At 41.2% G+C, this 18,649-nt stretch overlaps 1 protein-coding gene across 1 annotated transcript in view; it reads left to right on the top strand.

Annotated features, from left to right (window-relative positions):
* NR3C2 (nuclear receptor subfamily 3 group C member 2) overlaps positions 1–18,649 on the top strand; it is a 346,649-nt gene that overhangs the window by 302,209 nt on the left and 25,791 nt on the right. The window contains exons 7-8 of the mRNA XM_049631214.1: positions 659–789; positions 6,627–6,784. Of these exons, the coding sequence (XP_049487171.1) occupies positions 659–789; positions 6,627–6,784 (289 nt within the window). The remainder of the gene's footprint in view (positions 1–658; positions 790–6,626; positions 6,785–18,649) is intronic.

Here is an 18,649-nt window from a genome sequence, read left to right as displayed (position 1 = left end):
GAAACATTTGGATTTGGTGGAGGGAGAAGATTGATTGTTTCCATGAAAATGTGCATATATTGCCCCAAACCCCCATCTTGCTTTTTGCCTTTATCAGAAAGATTCTATTCAAGGTTCTCACATTTAAAAATTTTGTCCAGTTTCCTTTTGGAATGTACTGCTGCAAACAGTTAACCGTCGTGTTTCATGACCTCCACGAGGATGGTCCATGTGGAGACAGGACTGATCATCACTGTCCTGTGTTCACAGCATCTAATACAGTTTATCAAAATGCTAATAAGCACTTGGTATCTGAAAAGGAACAGAAGTTTGTGGGCTTTACCCCACATCACAATGGCCTCTCTGCTATATAACACAACACAGTCATCCTTACTCTTGACATAAAATTATATAATGCGACCCTTCGAAAAAGTTCGGTTTCAGTGCTTCTGATACATGGTTGCAGGGTATTAGTAAATGGGATGGCAGTGTTGGCCTAGAAGCAGTTTGCCAATCGGTGTGAAATCTAACTTGTCTTTCAAATACGTATCTGCTCCATGTTGAAGCCTTTCCAAAGGAAAACTCTGAGTCAGATCTCTTATTAAGCTGCCTTGGGCCACCAGTCTGGGTTTGATCATGAACCTTGTATTCTCAGACATTTTCTTCATTTCCTTTGCAGAGAGAAGATGCATCAGTCCGCCATGTACGAATTGTGCCAGGGGATGCACCAAATCAGCCTTCAGTTTGTTCGACTGCAGCTTACCTTTGAAGAATACACCATAATGAAAGTGTTGCTGCTGCTAAGCACAAGTAAGCTGATGTCCACTTGGGCCCTTTTTCTACATTATTCAATAATCTTACCTTTAGGAGATGAGCCTGTTTACAGTGTCAAGTAGTAGGTATAAAAAATTTTCTGGGGCGCCTGGGTGGCTCGGTCGGTTAAGTGTCTGACTTCAGCTCAGGTCATGATCTCACGGTCCGTGAGTTCGAGCCCCACGTCGGGCTCTGTGCTGACAGCTCAGAGCCTGGATCCTGTTTCAGATTCTGTGTCTCTCTCTCTCTGACCCTCCCCCGTTCATGCTCTGTCTCTCTCTGTCTCAAAAATAAATAAACGTTAAAAAAAAAAATTAAAAAAAAAAATTTTCTGAGGAGGTGGGAGAGGGGCTTTGGTCTTTAGTGAATGAACTAAGTTACATGGAGAGTATGAAGCCTTGGGTAAAGAAGGAGCATATTCCTTCATCCACCTAACTACTAAATAAATATTAAGTGTCTGTTATACATGCATGGGAGGATTAGGCAGATCAGGAACTACAGGAGTGAATGAGGTGCAGTTTCTGCCCTCAGAGAGTTTTACTATAAGATAGATTCAAAGATAATTTTAATACACTGCAGAAAGGGATACTCCAATCATTACAGAAGATAAAAGAATGTCATGATGGCTCAAAAAAGGGAGAAGCATGTTTTGTTCTGGGGACCAAGGAGCGAGTCACGGTGAAGCTGAATCTTGGAGAACTTGGCAAGGATAATGAATTGGATATGAGGTCTGAGATGGCATTCCCATGAGGGGATGATGTGAGGGATTGTGGAAATGTGGGAAAGCATATCCAGGCAATAGAACTTAGTTTTGGAAAAGTTGTTTTGCCAATTAAGTTCTAAATTTCTATCTTCTGTATTAATTTAATTAATTTTTCAAGGGGTATCAGGCTATATTTGGTTGGAGAGGAGTGGGGAATAAGGTTGGGGTGTAGGTTGGACCAGAATATTCAATGCCTGTAGAAGACACCTGACCTTATTGGGTGGGCGGAGGAGTGCAACACCACAGGCTTTGAGCAGTGAGATGACGTGACTTAAGCTGTGTTCTGTGTTTTTATGAAGATGTATCTGGCGCTAGATTAGATTAAAGGGCAAAGTTAAGGGGAGGCTGAGAAGCAAAGAGAATTTAGCCAGCTTAGAAGCACAGAGACCTGCTGTGAACTGTTGAAATAATGACCTAAATGATGATGGTATGATGGACAGGAGCAAATGGATTCAAGAAACACTGCAGAACTGGCAGCTGACTAGAAGAGGAAATAAAAAGGATATGGATCAGAAGTGACACAGGTTTTGAGCATGGAGAAATGACTAAGATGGCAGTCATACCATTAAGAGGAACATGTTTATGTTGGGACTCAGAGAAGATTTGCTGGAGTTTTATAAACTGAGTTCTGTTTCAAATGGGTTAATTTTCAGATGTATCCTAATAGGCCAAAAGATAAGGAGAATTGGGGACTGGAACTCAGAAGACAGATTTGGGGATTAAGATATGAATGTGGAATTATCCTCATAGAAAATTGTCATCTAAAGTAAAATGGGGAGTGGGGTTGCCGGGGCACAGAAAGAAGAGGAATGATCCAGTTGACTTACATGAAAGGAAGATGGCAGGACCAAAAAGACAGAGATGGGACTGTCAGAGAAGCAGAGAAACTGGGATCCAAGTACTGGTTTCCAAAAGGGGCATGACTAAGAGCAAAGCTTCCCCAAGAGAAAACTTGAGAGCTCAGAGAGAAGCCTTCTAGAGTTGACCATTAGACATCGAGCAGCTGCCACATGGCCAGGGACTTGCAGATTGATGGGAAGCTTTTCTAGGCTTCTGGAACCAAGTATGAGAGAAGAGAGGTTGATGACATAAGGTGCCAGAGAGACAACACAGGACAGGATTAGCCTTGGCAAAGATGTTGAGTACTTCTTCCTTGGGCAACAACACAGACATTTTCAAACTGAGGGGATAGAACTTGAGTAAGTTTACATCAGATGAGAGCCAGATGAGAGCGATGGCAGGAGACCGTATGGAGAAGAAATGTCTAAGGCAAGTGCTGTGGCCGCTGGGGAAACAGAAATGTTCTGGATGCCAGGGCGAATGACATGGACTTCAAGGGATGAGAGATTGTTGAGTGACCACCTGGAGGCAGAAAAGAGAATCCAGTGCCTGCCCAGCACCACTCCCTGCCACCTTGGTCCATGAATCAGGGACATGGGAGAAGGGGCAGTTTTGAGTAGAGACATTGGGAGGAAGTGGCATCACTAGCCAAGGACAGAAGGGGTAAGAAGAGATGTTATTTCCAGCAAAGAGGGACTGGATCTGAGGAGGAGTTAGCCTGAATCAAGTAGTGACGAGCAGGAAGAGGGGATTGCCACAGTGACTGTGGATAAGCGTCTGCTTCCCTATGGTTAGCACCTTGCAGTTTTTGAAGTGTTCGTATATTATCTAGTTTAATGCTTCACACAACCCTCTGAGATTGATAGCCCCATTCTAAAGTTAACAAAAAGGAGGCACACAAGTGTTTGTGTTCAGTATCCTCTGCGAATTAGAACTCAAACCCATGGCTTTGGACTTCACATCCAGTGTTGTTCGTGCTGGCCCCCAGAGCAGGGAGCAAAGGGTGCAAAGGCAGGCTGGTGGCATAGGAGCGTGGCAGGAAGAGTGGATCGGTTAGTGGGCCAGACTCAGGTTCCCAGGAAGGGGGCAAAACAGCAGCCTGGTAGGGAGGTGGGGCCAGCACTTCACAGCTGTGTTTTGTTTGGCCTGCACAGGAATTTAGGTTGCTTTTGGCCTTTTGTCTTGTTTTATTTTCATTGAATTTGATCGCCCAGGGCAGGGCATGCTCTCTCCTGTTTGCCGCAGGCCTTACCATTCCTCACTAATTACACTCAGGCAGTCTCCTGTAGGGTTGTGTTTGCAACCCTCCTCTGCAGGGTCAGTAGAACCAGGCTCTTTCTCCCCACTCTGTCCTTCCTCGAGATTTCTGATGTTCCTGATTTATCCTTTTGGAATATAACTGGAATCTATAAGTTCGGTGACCGTGATTTTATTCCCCTTTCCAAGCAAGGTCATTAACCATTACTGGCTTGAAAAATGTTTTAGATTGATATAGATGTAGGTATAGATATAGACATAAATATATAGATAGATCAAATGGGTGATAGAATTTAAATAAAGTATTTTTTTCTAAAAAATGCTCATGATACCAATTCTTTACAAATCCTGACTACTCAATCTTAATTGGTGTCTTATCCTTTTATACCATTTAATCAGTCAGCCTTTAATCAATTCTGATACCATTTTGAAGCTACCCGAATTAATTTATTAGCTTCCAACTAGCTCAATACTTTCAATTCTGGGTTTTGTAGATGCTGGAAAAGCAAAATAAAAAGGCAAGAAAACATAAGTAAAGAATTGTATGAATCATAGAGCTGCAGGCTTTAGTAAGCTTATTTTGCTAATGTATGACAGAATGTGTGAAAATTGTTCTTCTTATTTAGGTTGTTAAATTGTACACCTAATGTCCAGTGTATCAAGAATGTCTTTACCAATGACATTGAGAGAATCTTGTGTTCTTAATGCTTATGGAGGAAAGCAGACGACCCTCTATCCCAATTGTCTCTTTGCTCTTCCCCAGCCCATAGATTTTGGATGATTTCCAGCAGCCCTGCTGTATTTAATAAGTAAATTCAGAAAATCTGGGCCGACCTCCAAAATTTGAGGTTTTGCTTAAGTTCTCCTTATTTGTGGGTTTGCTTCAACTCCTAAAAAATCTGGCTGGGAAATTGGTACAATATATTTCAGTTACAGATAATATATAAGTAATATTTGACATAAGTTGTTTATAATATTGAGAATTTCCGATACAGGACTATCCATATGAAGGTCTTAGTGGATTTTAGTGGATATACCAAATAGTAGTGAAATATAGTAGTGAAATTTATTCACTCCATTCTAATTTTAGGTAGTTTTTTAATGTATAGGATGTTATCCATAAATATTTATACTGAAAAGCAAAAGGTTTACTCCATAATATTTTATAACTTAAAAAAATAAATGATAATCTGTGGGTGGGCACTGTTTGCAAAGTATTTGCAGACATTCAGTTTCTTTCAGAAAGTTTTAAGTTAACATTAAAAGTTTGGTAGAAAGTAGATCTAAAGTTTGACTATTAACATCCTGGTTATTACCATCCTTCATATTTTTTATACTTTTAAAACAAGGCTTTATTTTTAAAGAAAACAAACTATCTGTTATATAATGGATGGCATTTAACTTTTGACATGAATGTCAAATATTTGAAACCACAGCCACTCTTGTGGCAGTCTCGGGAATTTGTGCAATTACTATTAGGGATTTATTTTTTCCCCACAAAAATAGACTTAGATAAACCACAAACCAAAGCCTCAACAATTAAACTCGAGAAGACTGTTAACATAATATGTGAATTTAATTTGCAAGATAATCCATATTTTTGTACGGGACAGCCAGGGTTTAATTTGGAAGCAGCAGTGTTTCAGGTTTCCAGGGTCCTCATAATACTCAAAAATGTACTTAGCTGTTCTAAAGGGCTGATGACCCAAGTGAATCATTATTTATCCCAGTTATGATAAATTAACAAACATGCTGTATAATTAAGAAGTGAAAATAAGAGCAGTTTCAAACTCAGAACATTAATTTCACAAGATCAATTTTATTTAGATCTTCATCTCCTAAAAATAAAGTCCTAAGTGATTTCATTTTTCAAAGTTAAAGCATGCATATCACTATTGGCTATAGTAGAAAGAAAGCAAACACGAAAGTAGATTTTCAAAGGGAGTACTTTAGTTTATACTCTGCCCTACATACACCTCCTTCCAGGCACAGGAGCGCCTTTCCTCTGTAAAGTGCTTTCACGTGTGTCCTGGGACAAAGCATCTCCCTTCAGCAGGTCACAGAAACACTTGATACGTTTCCAAGCCCTGAATCCCAAATAAAAGTAAACACCAGCCACCACACAAAAGAAAATGTGATGCTTCATTTTCCACATCATCACAGATAAGGTGAACGTGGTTTATTCTCCGAAAAGTTTTCGATTCTGCCTTGCACGCAGAGCCACCACTGTGTTACTCCTTTGCACACGCAAACCAGTGCACAGCACCACCACCAGGTTGTCTGGAAGGCCACGTGACCATGCCCAACTGCTCATAGGATCCTGGTACAAAGAAGGTAGAAAGCACTTCTCAGCATGCCTGGCCTCCCCCTTGGTAGATGGCCAGTATCCCCAAGTGTCTTTGATATTTGAATATGGATATGGAGATGTTGCTTTCTAATTCTAGCCCCGGCTTAGACTTTTGGTGGCTCTTCCAGTTTTCCTGGAAAATCAAAGTGTATTTTCTTACCTATGAAGTACTTGCAAGTTAGGATTCATAAGAAACTTTGATGACAGGGCACAAGGCAGTGTAGCATTGTGGTGATGAGGCAGGCTTTGGAAATTGACCTAGGTTTCTGTTCCTTCTCAGCCATTTATTTATTGTGTTTCTTGGGCAGGATTAAACCTCCAGTCTTCAATTTCCTCATCTGTAAAATGAGAATAACGGTTATGTCATAAAATTGATGTCAAGAGCAAGTTAATATATGCAAGGTGTATATTAATATACATCCAATAAATAGCAGTTACTATTCTTTCATATATGGATGTGAACGAGAATTCGCCAATAGATAACTGCCATATTTATTTATAAGTGCAATTAATTACTATTCAGTATCAATCTAAAAGTATGAGCCTAAAAACCCCAAAATACTCTACACCATTGTTAGAGCTGTTTCCCATCCTGGGAATTTACATGTCTGTATTCCTTAAACACAGTTCCAAAGGATGGCCTCAAAAGCCAGGCTGCATTTGAAGAAATGAGGACAAATTACATCAAAGAACTGAGGAAGATGGTAACTAAGTGTCCCAACAACTCTGGGCAGAGCTGGCAAAGGTTCTACCAGTTGACCAAGCTTTTGGACTCCATGCATGACGTAAGTAGAGCCTCTTGGTGCCTGTTAAATGAAGGATCAACAATCACACACACTGTTGACCAAACAGTGGAGAGGGGAGAAAGAGTTCTCAGGGCTTTGGGAGGAATAGAGGTAAATTATCCAGTGGGAGGCAGCAAGAGTTGAGAACTGATTAGAAAGGAAATTTCTTTCAGATAACCTTTGAAACAAACCTCATTTAAAGTAAAGGGTGTGGCTTTTTTCCATTCTGAGCAGGGTAAGAGTACTATGGACCATAATGGTGAAACCTCTGTGTCCTGGGCCAGGGAAAGCCCTCAGATTTGCTACAGGTGTCAGATCAAGTTTCACATTTCTGCTTACAATTTAGGAAATGTTTGGTTAATAAAAATGTTTGCTTTAACATTGCACAAATAGCGTCCATCTTCTACAACTGTTAATCTAATAACCCAATCTTCCCAAAACATTATTAGTGGTCTAGGGCCAACTGGGATCATCTCAATCTTTGCCAAATTTTGAATCCTATATTCATTCCTCACGGGAGTCACCTTTCTTGTCTTACGTAAATATAGAAAGTAAATTCTGAGCTTGTTTCTAAATCAATCAATTATAGATGTAGTCGAGGTGTTTGTTAGCAGTTTCTACAAAATATCGATTTGGATAACTTGCTTTGTTATGTCACTTGAAATATGCTTCTTGTTTCACTTTGTGAGCAGTTTTCTCTAGTTCTGGCTCAAAAAAAAAAAAAAGTTGTACACAGTCATGCTAATTTAGTTTTTGATATTTGTGAGGTTTTCGTACTTTCTTCTGGAAAAGGTATTGCCCAAGTTCAGCCCATATGATTTGTATAAGAATTCAAATATTTCTCCGTTCAGAAAAATGTTGCCAGTCTCCATGGCTGGTATTAGAACAATACTACTATTGAAATAATGAGTCATCCTTTAAAATTTGGTTTATGCCAGTGGAATGTGGTGTCTCTGTGGTTTGATTGATAAAGAATGTCATTTTCCGGTGTTTTACACCAAAGACTCCATACATATCACATTGATTTTGCTTTCTCTCAACTTTTCATGTGATGGGTCACATTCCCACAAGGTGAATTCAGTGATAATTTTGCTAATTGTCAGTGGCCTAAAGAGCATGGCCTAATGGAAAATCTTAGGACGAAAAAATGATGGCAAACACAGCTCTAGAGAACACAACTCACATGGGGAACAGAGAAAAACAGTGCCTGGAGGGCAGGTCATCTGCACAAGAACGAGTAGTACATTTACTTTCTTCTGTCAGTTTTGTTGAAAGTCCTTTCTAGTGGACTCAGAATGGGTTTTTGTGGTTCCTTCTTGATGAATTCTCATATGTGTTCAAACGTATGGACAGGCACAAGTGCAGTATCAAGATTGGTATGTAATGTGTCATCATTGCAACGTATGATAATAGCTGATTCATTTTGAAGCAGTTTGCGTGTAAGGAGACTGACGACCAAAGTTAAAACTTGCTTATCCACAGCCTTTCAGAGTCTGTGTGCCTTAAGCAAAGTGGCCTTGTGGAAACACTTAGAGTCCACCCCAGTGGTCAGTGTGTCCGACTGTCCTCTGCCAGCTTGGTTTTCTCAGTGCCATGCTTGGCACAAGATCGGAACTCAGTGACTGCTTGACCCAAATGGCTATATCATAAATGATGATATTCTGCAAAATTCCCCGAGGGAAAAAGGGTCCTTTTAGTATTTTTTTTTAATCAAGGTATAATTGATACGCAGTAAAGTGAACATTTTTTTAAATGTTTATTTTTGAGAGGGAGACACAGAATCTGAAGCAGGCTCCAGACTCTGAGCTGTCAGCAACAGAACCCAACGTGGGGCTCAAACTTACAAACCGCGAGATCATGACCTGAGCCAAAGTCGGACGCATAACTGACTGAGCCACCCTAGGCGCCCCTAAACTGAACATTCTTAAAGCGTGCCTTTGGGAAATGTGACACACGTATACACCCATGAAACTGTCATCACCATCAAGATAACAAACATATTTATTACCCGAAAAATTTCCTTGTGCCCCTTTTTTAACCTTTACTTCCACCTCCTGCTCCCCAGTTGCTTTCTGTATTGCTTTCTGGCAAGTTGGACTTCCATATTCCCGAGTCTCACATACATGGAATCATGCAGTATGTACTGTGCTTTTTTTTCTTTTTGTCTGCCTTTCTTCACTCAGCATAATTATTTTGAGATTCATCCATGCTAATGCACGTATCACTAGTTCATCCCACCATACAGATACTGCACAGTTTGGTAGTCCGGTCACCTGTTGATGGACATTAGGTTGTTTCCAGATTAGGGACTGTAACATAGAAATTTGTGTACAAGTCTTGTATGGATATTGCTTTCTTTTTCTTGGGTGAAGAGCTAGCTAGTAGTAGAATGCCTGGGTCATATGGTATGTGTGGTTTCGTTTTTTATGAGACTGACAAACTGTCTTCCAAAGTGCTTGTCCAGTTGTACATCCGCTTAAGACGTGTGAGTTCAGACTACTCCACTTCCTTGCTGGCAGTTATGGCTAGTCTTTCTAATTTTAACCATTCTAATAGCTATGTGGTGGTATCTCACTGTGGTTTTAATTTGCATCTCCCTCATGATTAGTGATCTTTTCGTGTGCTTATTTGCCATCTTTATGTCATCTTCTGTGAGTTGTCTATTCAGCTGTTTCACTCATTCTTAAAAGTTGGATTGCTTTCTGATTGTTGAGTTTTAAAAGTTCTAGATACAGGTCCTTTATCAGATTTATGATTTGCAAGTATTTCCTCCAAGTCTGTGGCTTATCTTCGTTTTCTTAACAATGTCTCTTGAAGAGCAGTTTCCCTTTTTTTTTTTTTTTTTTTTTTTATAAAGTCCAAGTGATTCTTTCTTTCTTTCTTTCATGAATCCTGTTTTTAGAAGTCTTGGCCCAGGCCAGTGTCACAAAGCTTTTCTCCTGTTGTCTTCTAGAGATCACTCTCCTTCATTGACAGATATGGAGTGTCTTAAAAACCATTTTTTTTAATGTATTTCTCAGAGCATTTTTGTTTTTTGTTTTTTTTCTTGTGGAAGGGTGAATCCAATCCTCCTTATTCCACCATAGCTGGAAGGAGAACTTTCTTTGGGGAATCACTGCTGTCATTTTAATTCTGAAACCCTCATTTTAAATTATCAAAAATGTCTGCTCTTAGAAGTAGCCCAACAGAAGCATCTTGAACGCTCTATTTATATTCCTGTTCTAGACAGAACATTGAAAAATGCATTGTAAGTCTAGAGGGACCTTTCTAACATTCACGCTTACTCAGACTTGAGACTGCCTACAGCTTTTTCATTAGAGTAAATTAGTGAATCAACATTTGTGGAATTTTCTTCCAGGGAACAAAGAGCTACACAATGACTGGCTCTGTGCTCAAGCCTAGTTTTGGTCACCTTGTGGAAAAAGAGCATTTGTTCCTGAGGTTCGCACAAATAAGAACCCTATGAATCAAATCAAAGTTCTGCTTAAATAGCGTGCATAGCATGCCACCCCTCAGGACACATGTCCATAGATCTCAGGACATGTGGATTTCTCCCACATGGTGCACACGTGTGTTGGCAGAATGGTGCCAAGGTGAGTGAAAGGAACATTCTCTGAAAAAATAGGTTGGCAGCTATTTGAATCGGTCAGCAACTTTAATGAATCATAATCCTCCTGAACATCAATCTCTCCCCAAAGAATGTTTCAAAGAAAGCAGCTGTGGGCAGGCGGCTAGGAATAGATGTATTTTTGCATTGTAAATGTTTGGGTGGTATTTGTAAAGCATACAGATTTCTTATTCTTCTAAAGAGAATCGATCATTAATAGTCATTCTCTAGCTATTGCTAAGACTGGTGACTAATTTTCTATGTGAAAGAAGCACATTTCTGATAAATTTATTGGTAACTTCTGTTCATTCATAGAGGTCAAGGATTATATTATGATCTTTGTGTAGAACTGTTAGTAAATGTTAAATGATATTAATAGTACTTTTTAGAGGCCTTTTTCTATTAGTTTCAAGGTCATACTATTGTGATAACTTTATTTCAACATATATACTAGAAAAAAAGGGGCCTGGCGCCTAGCAATATTGACAGGGCTACAGGGGATACAAAATAAATACATGACACCAACCCAACCCTCAGATAGCTTAGATTCTAGGCAGGTGGCTGGAGCACAATATGCACGCAGCAGAAAGTAATCAGGCACCAGAACTGGCCATCTGGGCAGTAGAACCTTGGAGAGCACATGAGTTGCATTCTTTCCTGTGCCAGTGAGTCCCCACCCTGTTCTGGAACCGTAGGTGCAAGTGTGAATAGAATACCTGTCCTTAGGAATCCCATTTGTTTGATGGGGGAAGACGTTCCACTTACTCAACAAATGTTTTCATATCTGAAAGTGCAAGGAAGCGTACTCAGGGGAAGAAACCCAAAGCCTGACCTCCAGGAGCTTGTAGTCTGCCCAGGGCACCCAGACGGCACTACACAGGCATTGTGTTTGGGAGCTCCGATGAGGTGAGCGTGCCATTAGTTGTGGATGTGGACTCACTGCTGTTTACTCTGAGTTGATAATAAGTCTAATTGAAAAGTTACAGGAGTCAGCTGTGCCAGGCAGGCGTCCTGGAAGGCTTGTGGGGGGGAAGGGGGGGGATTTCAGAGAATCTTTATTTCATAAGAGACAGAGACCCAGAGAGTGATTTTGCAGGGTCCATAGGTAGCCAGTGCACCTGAGCCCTCTTGATTCACTGTCTAGTACTTTTCACACCATCGTCATGGTGAAGGAAAGCTTCAAGCTCAGAGCAGCTGCTCAGTTTTAGGCCGGTCTGCATCTTTGCAGATCAGAAAACTAGCATCGAGGAACATTAAAAACAGCTGCACCTCGCTCCAGCTCTCCAGACTCGTTTGGATCTTCCCTGGCATCTTGTGGAATGCGTTGTTTTCGTGAGGCACACGGTTGCATCTTGAAGGCAGTGAAACCTGGTGCTGTATTAAAGTGGCACGCATGTTTAGCAGTTCCCAAAACATAATGTTGGGTCTGCCTCAGTGTAAGCTGAGCAGACTTAAGTGTGGAGGCTTTTGTCTCTGCGGACGATCGTTAAATCCAGGTAAGAACCTGGGCAGGCACTGGCGTATCACTTAGAGGCTGTTCTCTGTGTGACAAAAGGAAACACTCTGAGGGCCATGTTGCTGAATAATTGCCTTCTGTGGTTCCAGAGAGAATGCTCAACAACTGAAGTGGCTTTTCTCTCGGAGCCAAGGTTTTCCTTCTGCGAGGTGGGGGGACGAGGGGGGTGGTGAGGAGCAGAACATCTGGTGATACAGTAAATGCTACACGTGCACACTGGGGAGACTTCATGCTCTACATGAAGAGGGCGTTAAGTTTCAGTGACACAGTCACCAACAAAAGAGATATTGCTGCAAGCAGTCGAGACTATTAGCAAATTATTTTGAGGTTCTCATTGCTCATTTAATTAGTGGGTGCTTTTGCATCCGGGCTGTGGTAGTGGTAATTTCCATCGTGATTACACTATAGGTGGTTTTGAGATCGACGCAAACCTATTTTCAGCATTTCTTACCGCACGCTGAAGAATGCCAGCCACAAGTTTGGCTCGGTCCACCATTTGGGCAGCCCGCTTTCTCTCACATTTGATTCTGGTTTACATCTTCCCAATCAGCTTCTCCTCGGGAAGGGTTCTGAGACCAAAATAGGAGCCCACCACAGAAATGGAACCCCTGGGGATGGCCTGTGGTGCTGCACCACCATTTCACTCAGTAAACTTGGGCACTTAAATTTTCCACCCTCAGTTTCTTCAACTATAAAACAGGAATAGTATCCACCTTATAGGGAATTTTTAGGACTGAATGCAATAACACAGGTACTGCATAAGGCATTTGCCACATAGCAAGCACCAAACAAACTTTATTCACCCCTTTGCATCACCTTTTCCCATACTTTGTTAGAATTTCCTCAAAAGCATGTCTCTGTACCACCAAAAACCTTCCATCAGGCAGTTTTAATTTACTTGTTACTTTTTTTTTGTTTGTTTATTTTTGAGAGAGAGAGAGCAGAGGAGGGGCATAGAGAGAGGGAGACAGAGTATCCGAAGCGGACTCTGTGCTGACAGCAGACAGCCCAATGCGGGGCTCAAACCCACGAACCATGAGATCACGACCTGAGCGGAAGTCGGTCCCTTAACTGACTGAGCCACCCAGGCTCCCCTTAATTTACTTTTAAATACAGAGACACCCAAACCTTTGAGACATAGCATGTACCTTCAAGGAAATGACAGTCTAAAAGTTGGCCAGATCAAGCAGGGAAATAGGCAGTAAAGATCATTCCACAGAATGGGGCAGGAAGCACAAAAGTTATCTGGTAGTGAGTTAATAGAATTAAGTCAGTCCTAAAGCATTTCCACGGTACTTCAGGTCCTGGTGCACACATCAGCTACACATTTACCAGGGGAGATTGGTATTGGTACAAACGTGTTGGGGTGTGTTTGAACCACTTTCTGATTCGCTAAAAGGATTAAAGGTATTTGATGATGGAATGATTGCTGTGAGGTGACCATGAGGATGATTGATCCTGGAGAACCATAAACCCTTGCCTCGGGTGTTACCAGAATACTGCTAGCAATGAAAAAAGGCTGACCATGCTGCTGCAGCACGAGGAGAGAAATTTCCCTCTCTTCCTGTTGCTCAGGTGACAAGGAAATGACACTATTTGATTCTCTATTTTTTTTTTAATGGTTATTTATTTTGAGAGAGAAAGATCACAGGGTGGGACAGAGAGAGGGGGAGAAAAAAATCCCAAGCAGGCTTCTGGCTGTCAGCACAGAGCCTGACATGGGGCTTGAACTCACGAACCATGAGATCATGACCAGAGCTGAAATCAAGAGTCAGACAATTAACCAACTGAGCCACTCAGGCACTCCTGATTCTCTATTTGTACAGTACTGGCAATAGCACACCTGGGTGTGTGCACGTGTATGTGTGTAAGAGAGTTCAAATTCAAAGCCACAGTTCTATTTCACTGAGCAAAACTTAACTATTTAATATAATTGTTAGCAGTGTTACACTGCCTTCTCCTTTGACAAGACCATGACTAAGAAAGTTTCTAAATAAAGGAAGAATTGTTTATTCCAGAGTCAGAGAAGGGAGCAAAGCCTTGTGCACCAGTGGAGGGAGGATACAAATTATGCAAAGACCCTCCGTCCCCTTTTGAAAAAGAAGTCTTCATAAGTAAAGGCTTCAAATTAAATGAATAATTGACATGGCAAATCTTACTCTTTGTCTAGCTGGTGAAACCAGTGGAACAGTTATTAATGGCTTACAGCATCTGTTTCTGCACTTCTATATAGTATGTAAGGACTGTCATTTGCCTTTACAAATTTTTAATTTAAAGAGTATAGCATGATTCAGAATGCTTTGTCCTGGGTGAGTTGTGCCAGTGAGTGCTTATTTTAAATGTTCATTTAGAACATGTTTTATGGGGCACCTGGGTGGCTCAGTCGGTTGGGCGGCCGACTTCGGCTCAGGTCATGATCTCGCTGTCCATGAGTTCGAGCCCCGCGTCGGGCTCTGTGCTGACCGCGCAGAGCCTGGAGCCTGTTTCGGATTCTGTGTCTCCCTCTCTCTCTGACCCTCCCCCGTTCATGCTCTGTCTCTCTCTGTCTCAAAAATAAAAGTTAAAAAAAAAAAATTTAAAAAAAAAAAAAAGAACATGTTTTATGTTCGTAGAGTTGAAAAAAAATCCAACAGATGTAAGAAAAAATAAGAATGGGGGGAAATGGAAAAAAAATAGGTCAGAATATTCTAGTATTTCAATGTTATGGATAAATAGGAATTTGACTTTGGGTGTGGCATAGAAAGGTCTGGGCGGTTCAAGGATTGGCCATGAAGCCCAGATAGAAGATATAACTCCCCACAGATATGAAGGATGTCTTTACCTGTTCCTTTTTTGTTCACACATGAATTAAGGGCAGCGTCAGTGGTCATGACTGTGACTCTCCAAGCTCCCCTAGGGTTTCTGATCAGTTCATATTGTGAGAGGCAAAAGAATAACTGAATTACTGTCTTCCCAAACCTGTTGGAAAGAGGATTTCAATAACCAGGACACTGCATAAGAAAAGATATCTTTCGGTGTCTCCTTGTTTTAGACCCTGTGGAATGAGACATCCCTTTGTCAGTTACACTTCCTGTTTATCATCTCCACAGAGGTATGCAAAGGAAGTGCTGCTTAGGGGCTCTGCTTCAGGGACCCGAGGTCCCAGTAGAATAGGCACATGTACAGCAGCCTCCACCAGGCCAGGTACCGTACTGGTACTGAGGATACAACAGCAGCAAAGGAGACTTGGTCCTTGACCTCAGAGTGCAGTATGATGGGGAGTATAACAATCAAATTGGGGATTAAAATCCAGCATGACAGGTGCTCAATATGGGCTGTAAGGCCCATAGTTGGAGTATCTGGAAGAGGAAGAGGCACAGTGGAGAAGGCCCAAGGCATTAGGTGAGGGAAGTGATTGCTGAGCTGAGCCCCAAAGGCAAAGTAGGAGTTTGCCAGACAGATGGAAGGAAGCTGCTCGTAGCCAAAGGAGTTAATATCCCAAGAGACAACATGGTGATTTTGAGACATGGAGAATTTCATTGTATCCAAGAGCATCGGGGAAGAACTGAGAGAAATGAGGATGGAGACAATGAAAGAAACTGTGAATCACCTCAAGGGAGCTATTGAGGGATTTTGAGCACATCTGTGGAGAATCTAGACCTGCCCCTTTGCAGTGCAATGACCATTAGTCACATGCGACTGTTTACATGGAAGTTAATTAAAATTAAGTAAAATTTTAAGCTGAGTTCCTCAGTTGCACCAGCGACATTTCAGATGCTCAGTGGCCACATGTAGTTAGTTGCCACCATTTGGGGCAACGTAGGAAGTCTGACAACTGTCCATTATTGGACAGTGCTGATCTAGAGAATCTATTAGTGGAGGGCAAGAGAAACAAAGGGCCAGTTGGGGTGCTGGTGCAGTGATCCGTGGAAGAGATGGGGGACTGAGTCAGAGCTAGGGAAAAGGGACTGAGGAGATATTCATGTGGTGGAATGGACACGGAGATTGAGAAAAGAAGATGCCCCTTGGGAATTGGACATAGGTGGCTGGATGGGGTGGAACCAGAACTGACCAGGGGCCTGAGCAGGAGGAGCTATGATAAGCAGGTTTTGGATGTACTGATTTGAGGTGCCCTTATTAGCATATTCAGGGAGAAATGTCAGGTAGACTTTGGGCTCCATACAGAAGAAGATGAGGCATGACAGTGCTGATACAGACTGGGGAGGTGGCAGCACATGGCAGTCATGAAGCCTGAGGGCAGATGGCACTGCCCAGGCATTGGTGTGGAGAACACAGGGCCTGGCACCAAACCCAGAGGGAGAAACGGCCAGTGAATCCCAAGAAGGAAGTTTCCTGAGAGGCTACAAAGGAGCTGCTGCTGAGCTTAAAAAAAAAAAAGGGGGGGGGAGGCAAAAAGAGGTACAAAGGGGACAAACCAGAAAACAATGTATCTCCCACTGTGCAAATGAGGGGTCAGAGGCTGCAGAAAGGTCAGTCAGCAAACAGTCTGAAAACTTCAATAGCCATAGCAACGAGGAGATTATTGTGAAAAACTACTGATTGATTCAACTTGTGTTAATGTTCTGTAGTTTCTAGTAACTAGTCAGAATCCACAAAGCAAACTGGGAAAATATTTTTGTAAAAAGAAGAAAATTCAAGGTATTTTCCAGTAAAGCTCCTTAGAAAAAATTGCTGTTATAAATAGGAAGTATGAATCTTTCTGTCATGTGAGAACATGTGTGTAAGTGAGTATATATGGATGAAGGAACCTGCAGTTTTTATGTTTGAGTACAGCAAAGAAATCACAATGGCTTTGCAAACTCTATCTTTGTGAGTAACCTCAAAACAAACTATTACAGACGTCAATCCAGCCATGTAGGAGTTAATTGTGCATTAGTGAAAGCTTTACTAGGTAGTATATATATATACATGTATTCTGTACACTAAATATACATAGACATACTGCACAGTATATGGATCTAGACAGAGACAGAGATGGAAGGCGGGCATTGAAGGCAGCCGTGGTGCTTCAAGGCTGATTTTGCATTTCAAGTCGATTTTATCAGTGATACTGCTCTTGAGTCCTTTCTCACCCATCATGTTCATATGAAACCTTAGTTACAGTGACAGTTAATTTCCACATGCAGCCACAGAACTTTATCTCCTTTGGTGTTTCATGGTTGGCCGTGGTTTCCTGTGACTGACTTAATGTCAAATCTGTGTTACTTCCTTACCTCTTTGGAAAAGGTTGATTTAAAACATTGAATGTTTTCAGTGGCTAATGTTTAGATTATGGCAATGTTTACCAACTGCTGGTCGATAGCCAGGCAACATTCTGAGATGCAGTTGCTTTCAGTTATAGAGAAGTGAGGAAAAAAATTCCATACAGGGTTTTGTCATTGCTTTTATTTTAATTGTGGTAAAATACATAAGCATCCACCATTTTTCACTGTACAATTTACTAGTGCTGGGCACACTCACATTGTTATACAACCAATCTCCAGAACTCTTCAGCTTGTAAAACCAAAACTCTGTGCTATTAAACAACTCCTCATCCCCCTCCCCCAGCCCTAGCAACCTCTACTTTTTATCTCTGCATTCGACTACTCTAGGTGCCTCAGATGTATAGAATCATACAGTATTTGTCTTTTTGTGACCGATGTATTTCACTTAGGTTATCCTCCACGTCCATCCATGTTGTGTTCAAATTTCCTTCCATTTTAAGGCTGAGTAATATTTGTTTTAAGTATGTGCCATGTTTTATGTATCTGTTCATCTGTTGGTGGACACTTGAGTTGCCTCCACCTCTTGGCTATGATAAATAACGCTGCTGTGAACATGGGTGTGTAGCTACCTCTTCAGGACCTTACTTTCAATTCTTTGGGTATATTCCTAGAAGTAGAATTGCCAGATCATATGGTAATTCTATGTTAATTTATTGAGGAACCACCAAGCTGGTTTTCATAGTTTTTTACATTCCCACCCACAGGGCACAAGGATTCCAGTTTTTCTACATCGTTACCCACACTTGTTATTTGCTGTTTTTTGGTTGCTGTTTTGGTTTTGTTTTGTGTTTGTTTGTTTGTTTGGATAGTGGCCACTCTAATAGTGTGAGGTGGTATCTTGTGGTTTGATTCGCATTTCTCTAATGATCAGTGATGTTGAGCATCTTTCAGGTGTTTATTAGTCATTTGTATTTCTACTTCAGAGAATTGTCTGCTCAACTCCTCTGCCCGTTTTTTAAATGAGTTGTTGTAGTTGTTGAGTTGTACAAGTTCTTTATTCTGGATATTAATCCCCCATCAGATACATGACTTGCGAGTATTTTCTCTCATTCCGTGGGCTTTGTTGTTTATTTATTTTGGTGTCAGAATCTTTCCCCTATGAACTTATAACGATAACAGACAGCAGTTTGTGTCTTTTAATCCTTAACTGGAAAAATTAAAAGTTGTGTCTGATCCTAATTTATTTAAAGAAAGGGGGAAAGGTGTATTTTCTTGTAGTAATAACTACTCCTTTGGCTTCATTAATTAACATTTTAAAAGTTGCAAAGCCATAGAACATGTGCCATTGCTCACATTTTTGAAAGAATGCTGGGGGGCCAGGGGGGGACCAGGATCTTGCCTTGTTTGAGGACATATGAAAGAATAGTGCATTCCATTCCTACCTGATTCTATAAGACTTATGATGCTAGAGGGTGAGCTTTCTGGGAAGAGATAGATATAGATATAGATATAGATATAGATATAGATATAGATATAGA

Source organism: Panthera uncia, chromosome B1 (assembly GCF_023721935.1).
Source record: "Panthera uncia isolate 11264 chromosome B1, Puncia_PCG_1.0, whole genome shotgun sequence".
NCBI classification, from domain to species: Eukaryota; Metazoa; Chordata; class Mammalia; order Carnivora; family Felidae; genus Panthera; species Panthera uncia.
Note: the sequence above shows the minus strand (reverse complement) of the source record. Positions and strands in the feature narration are given on the sequence as shown.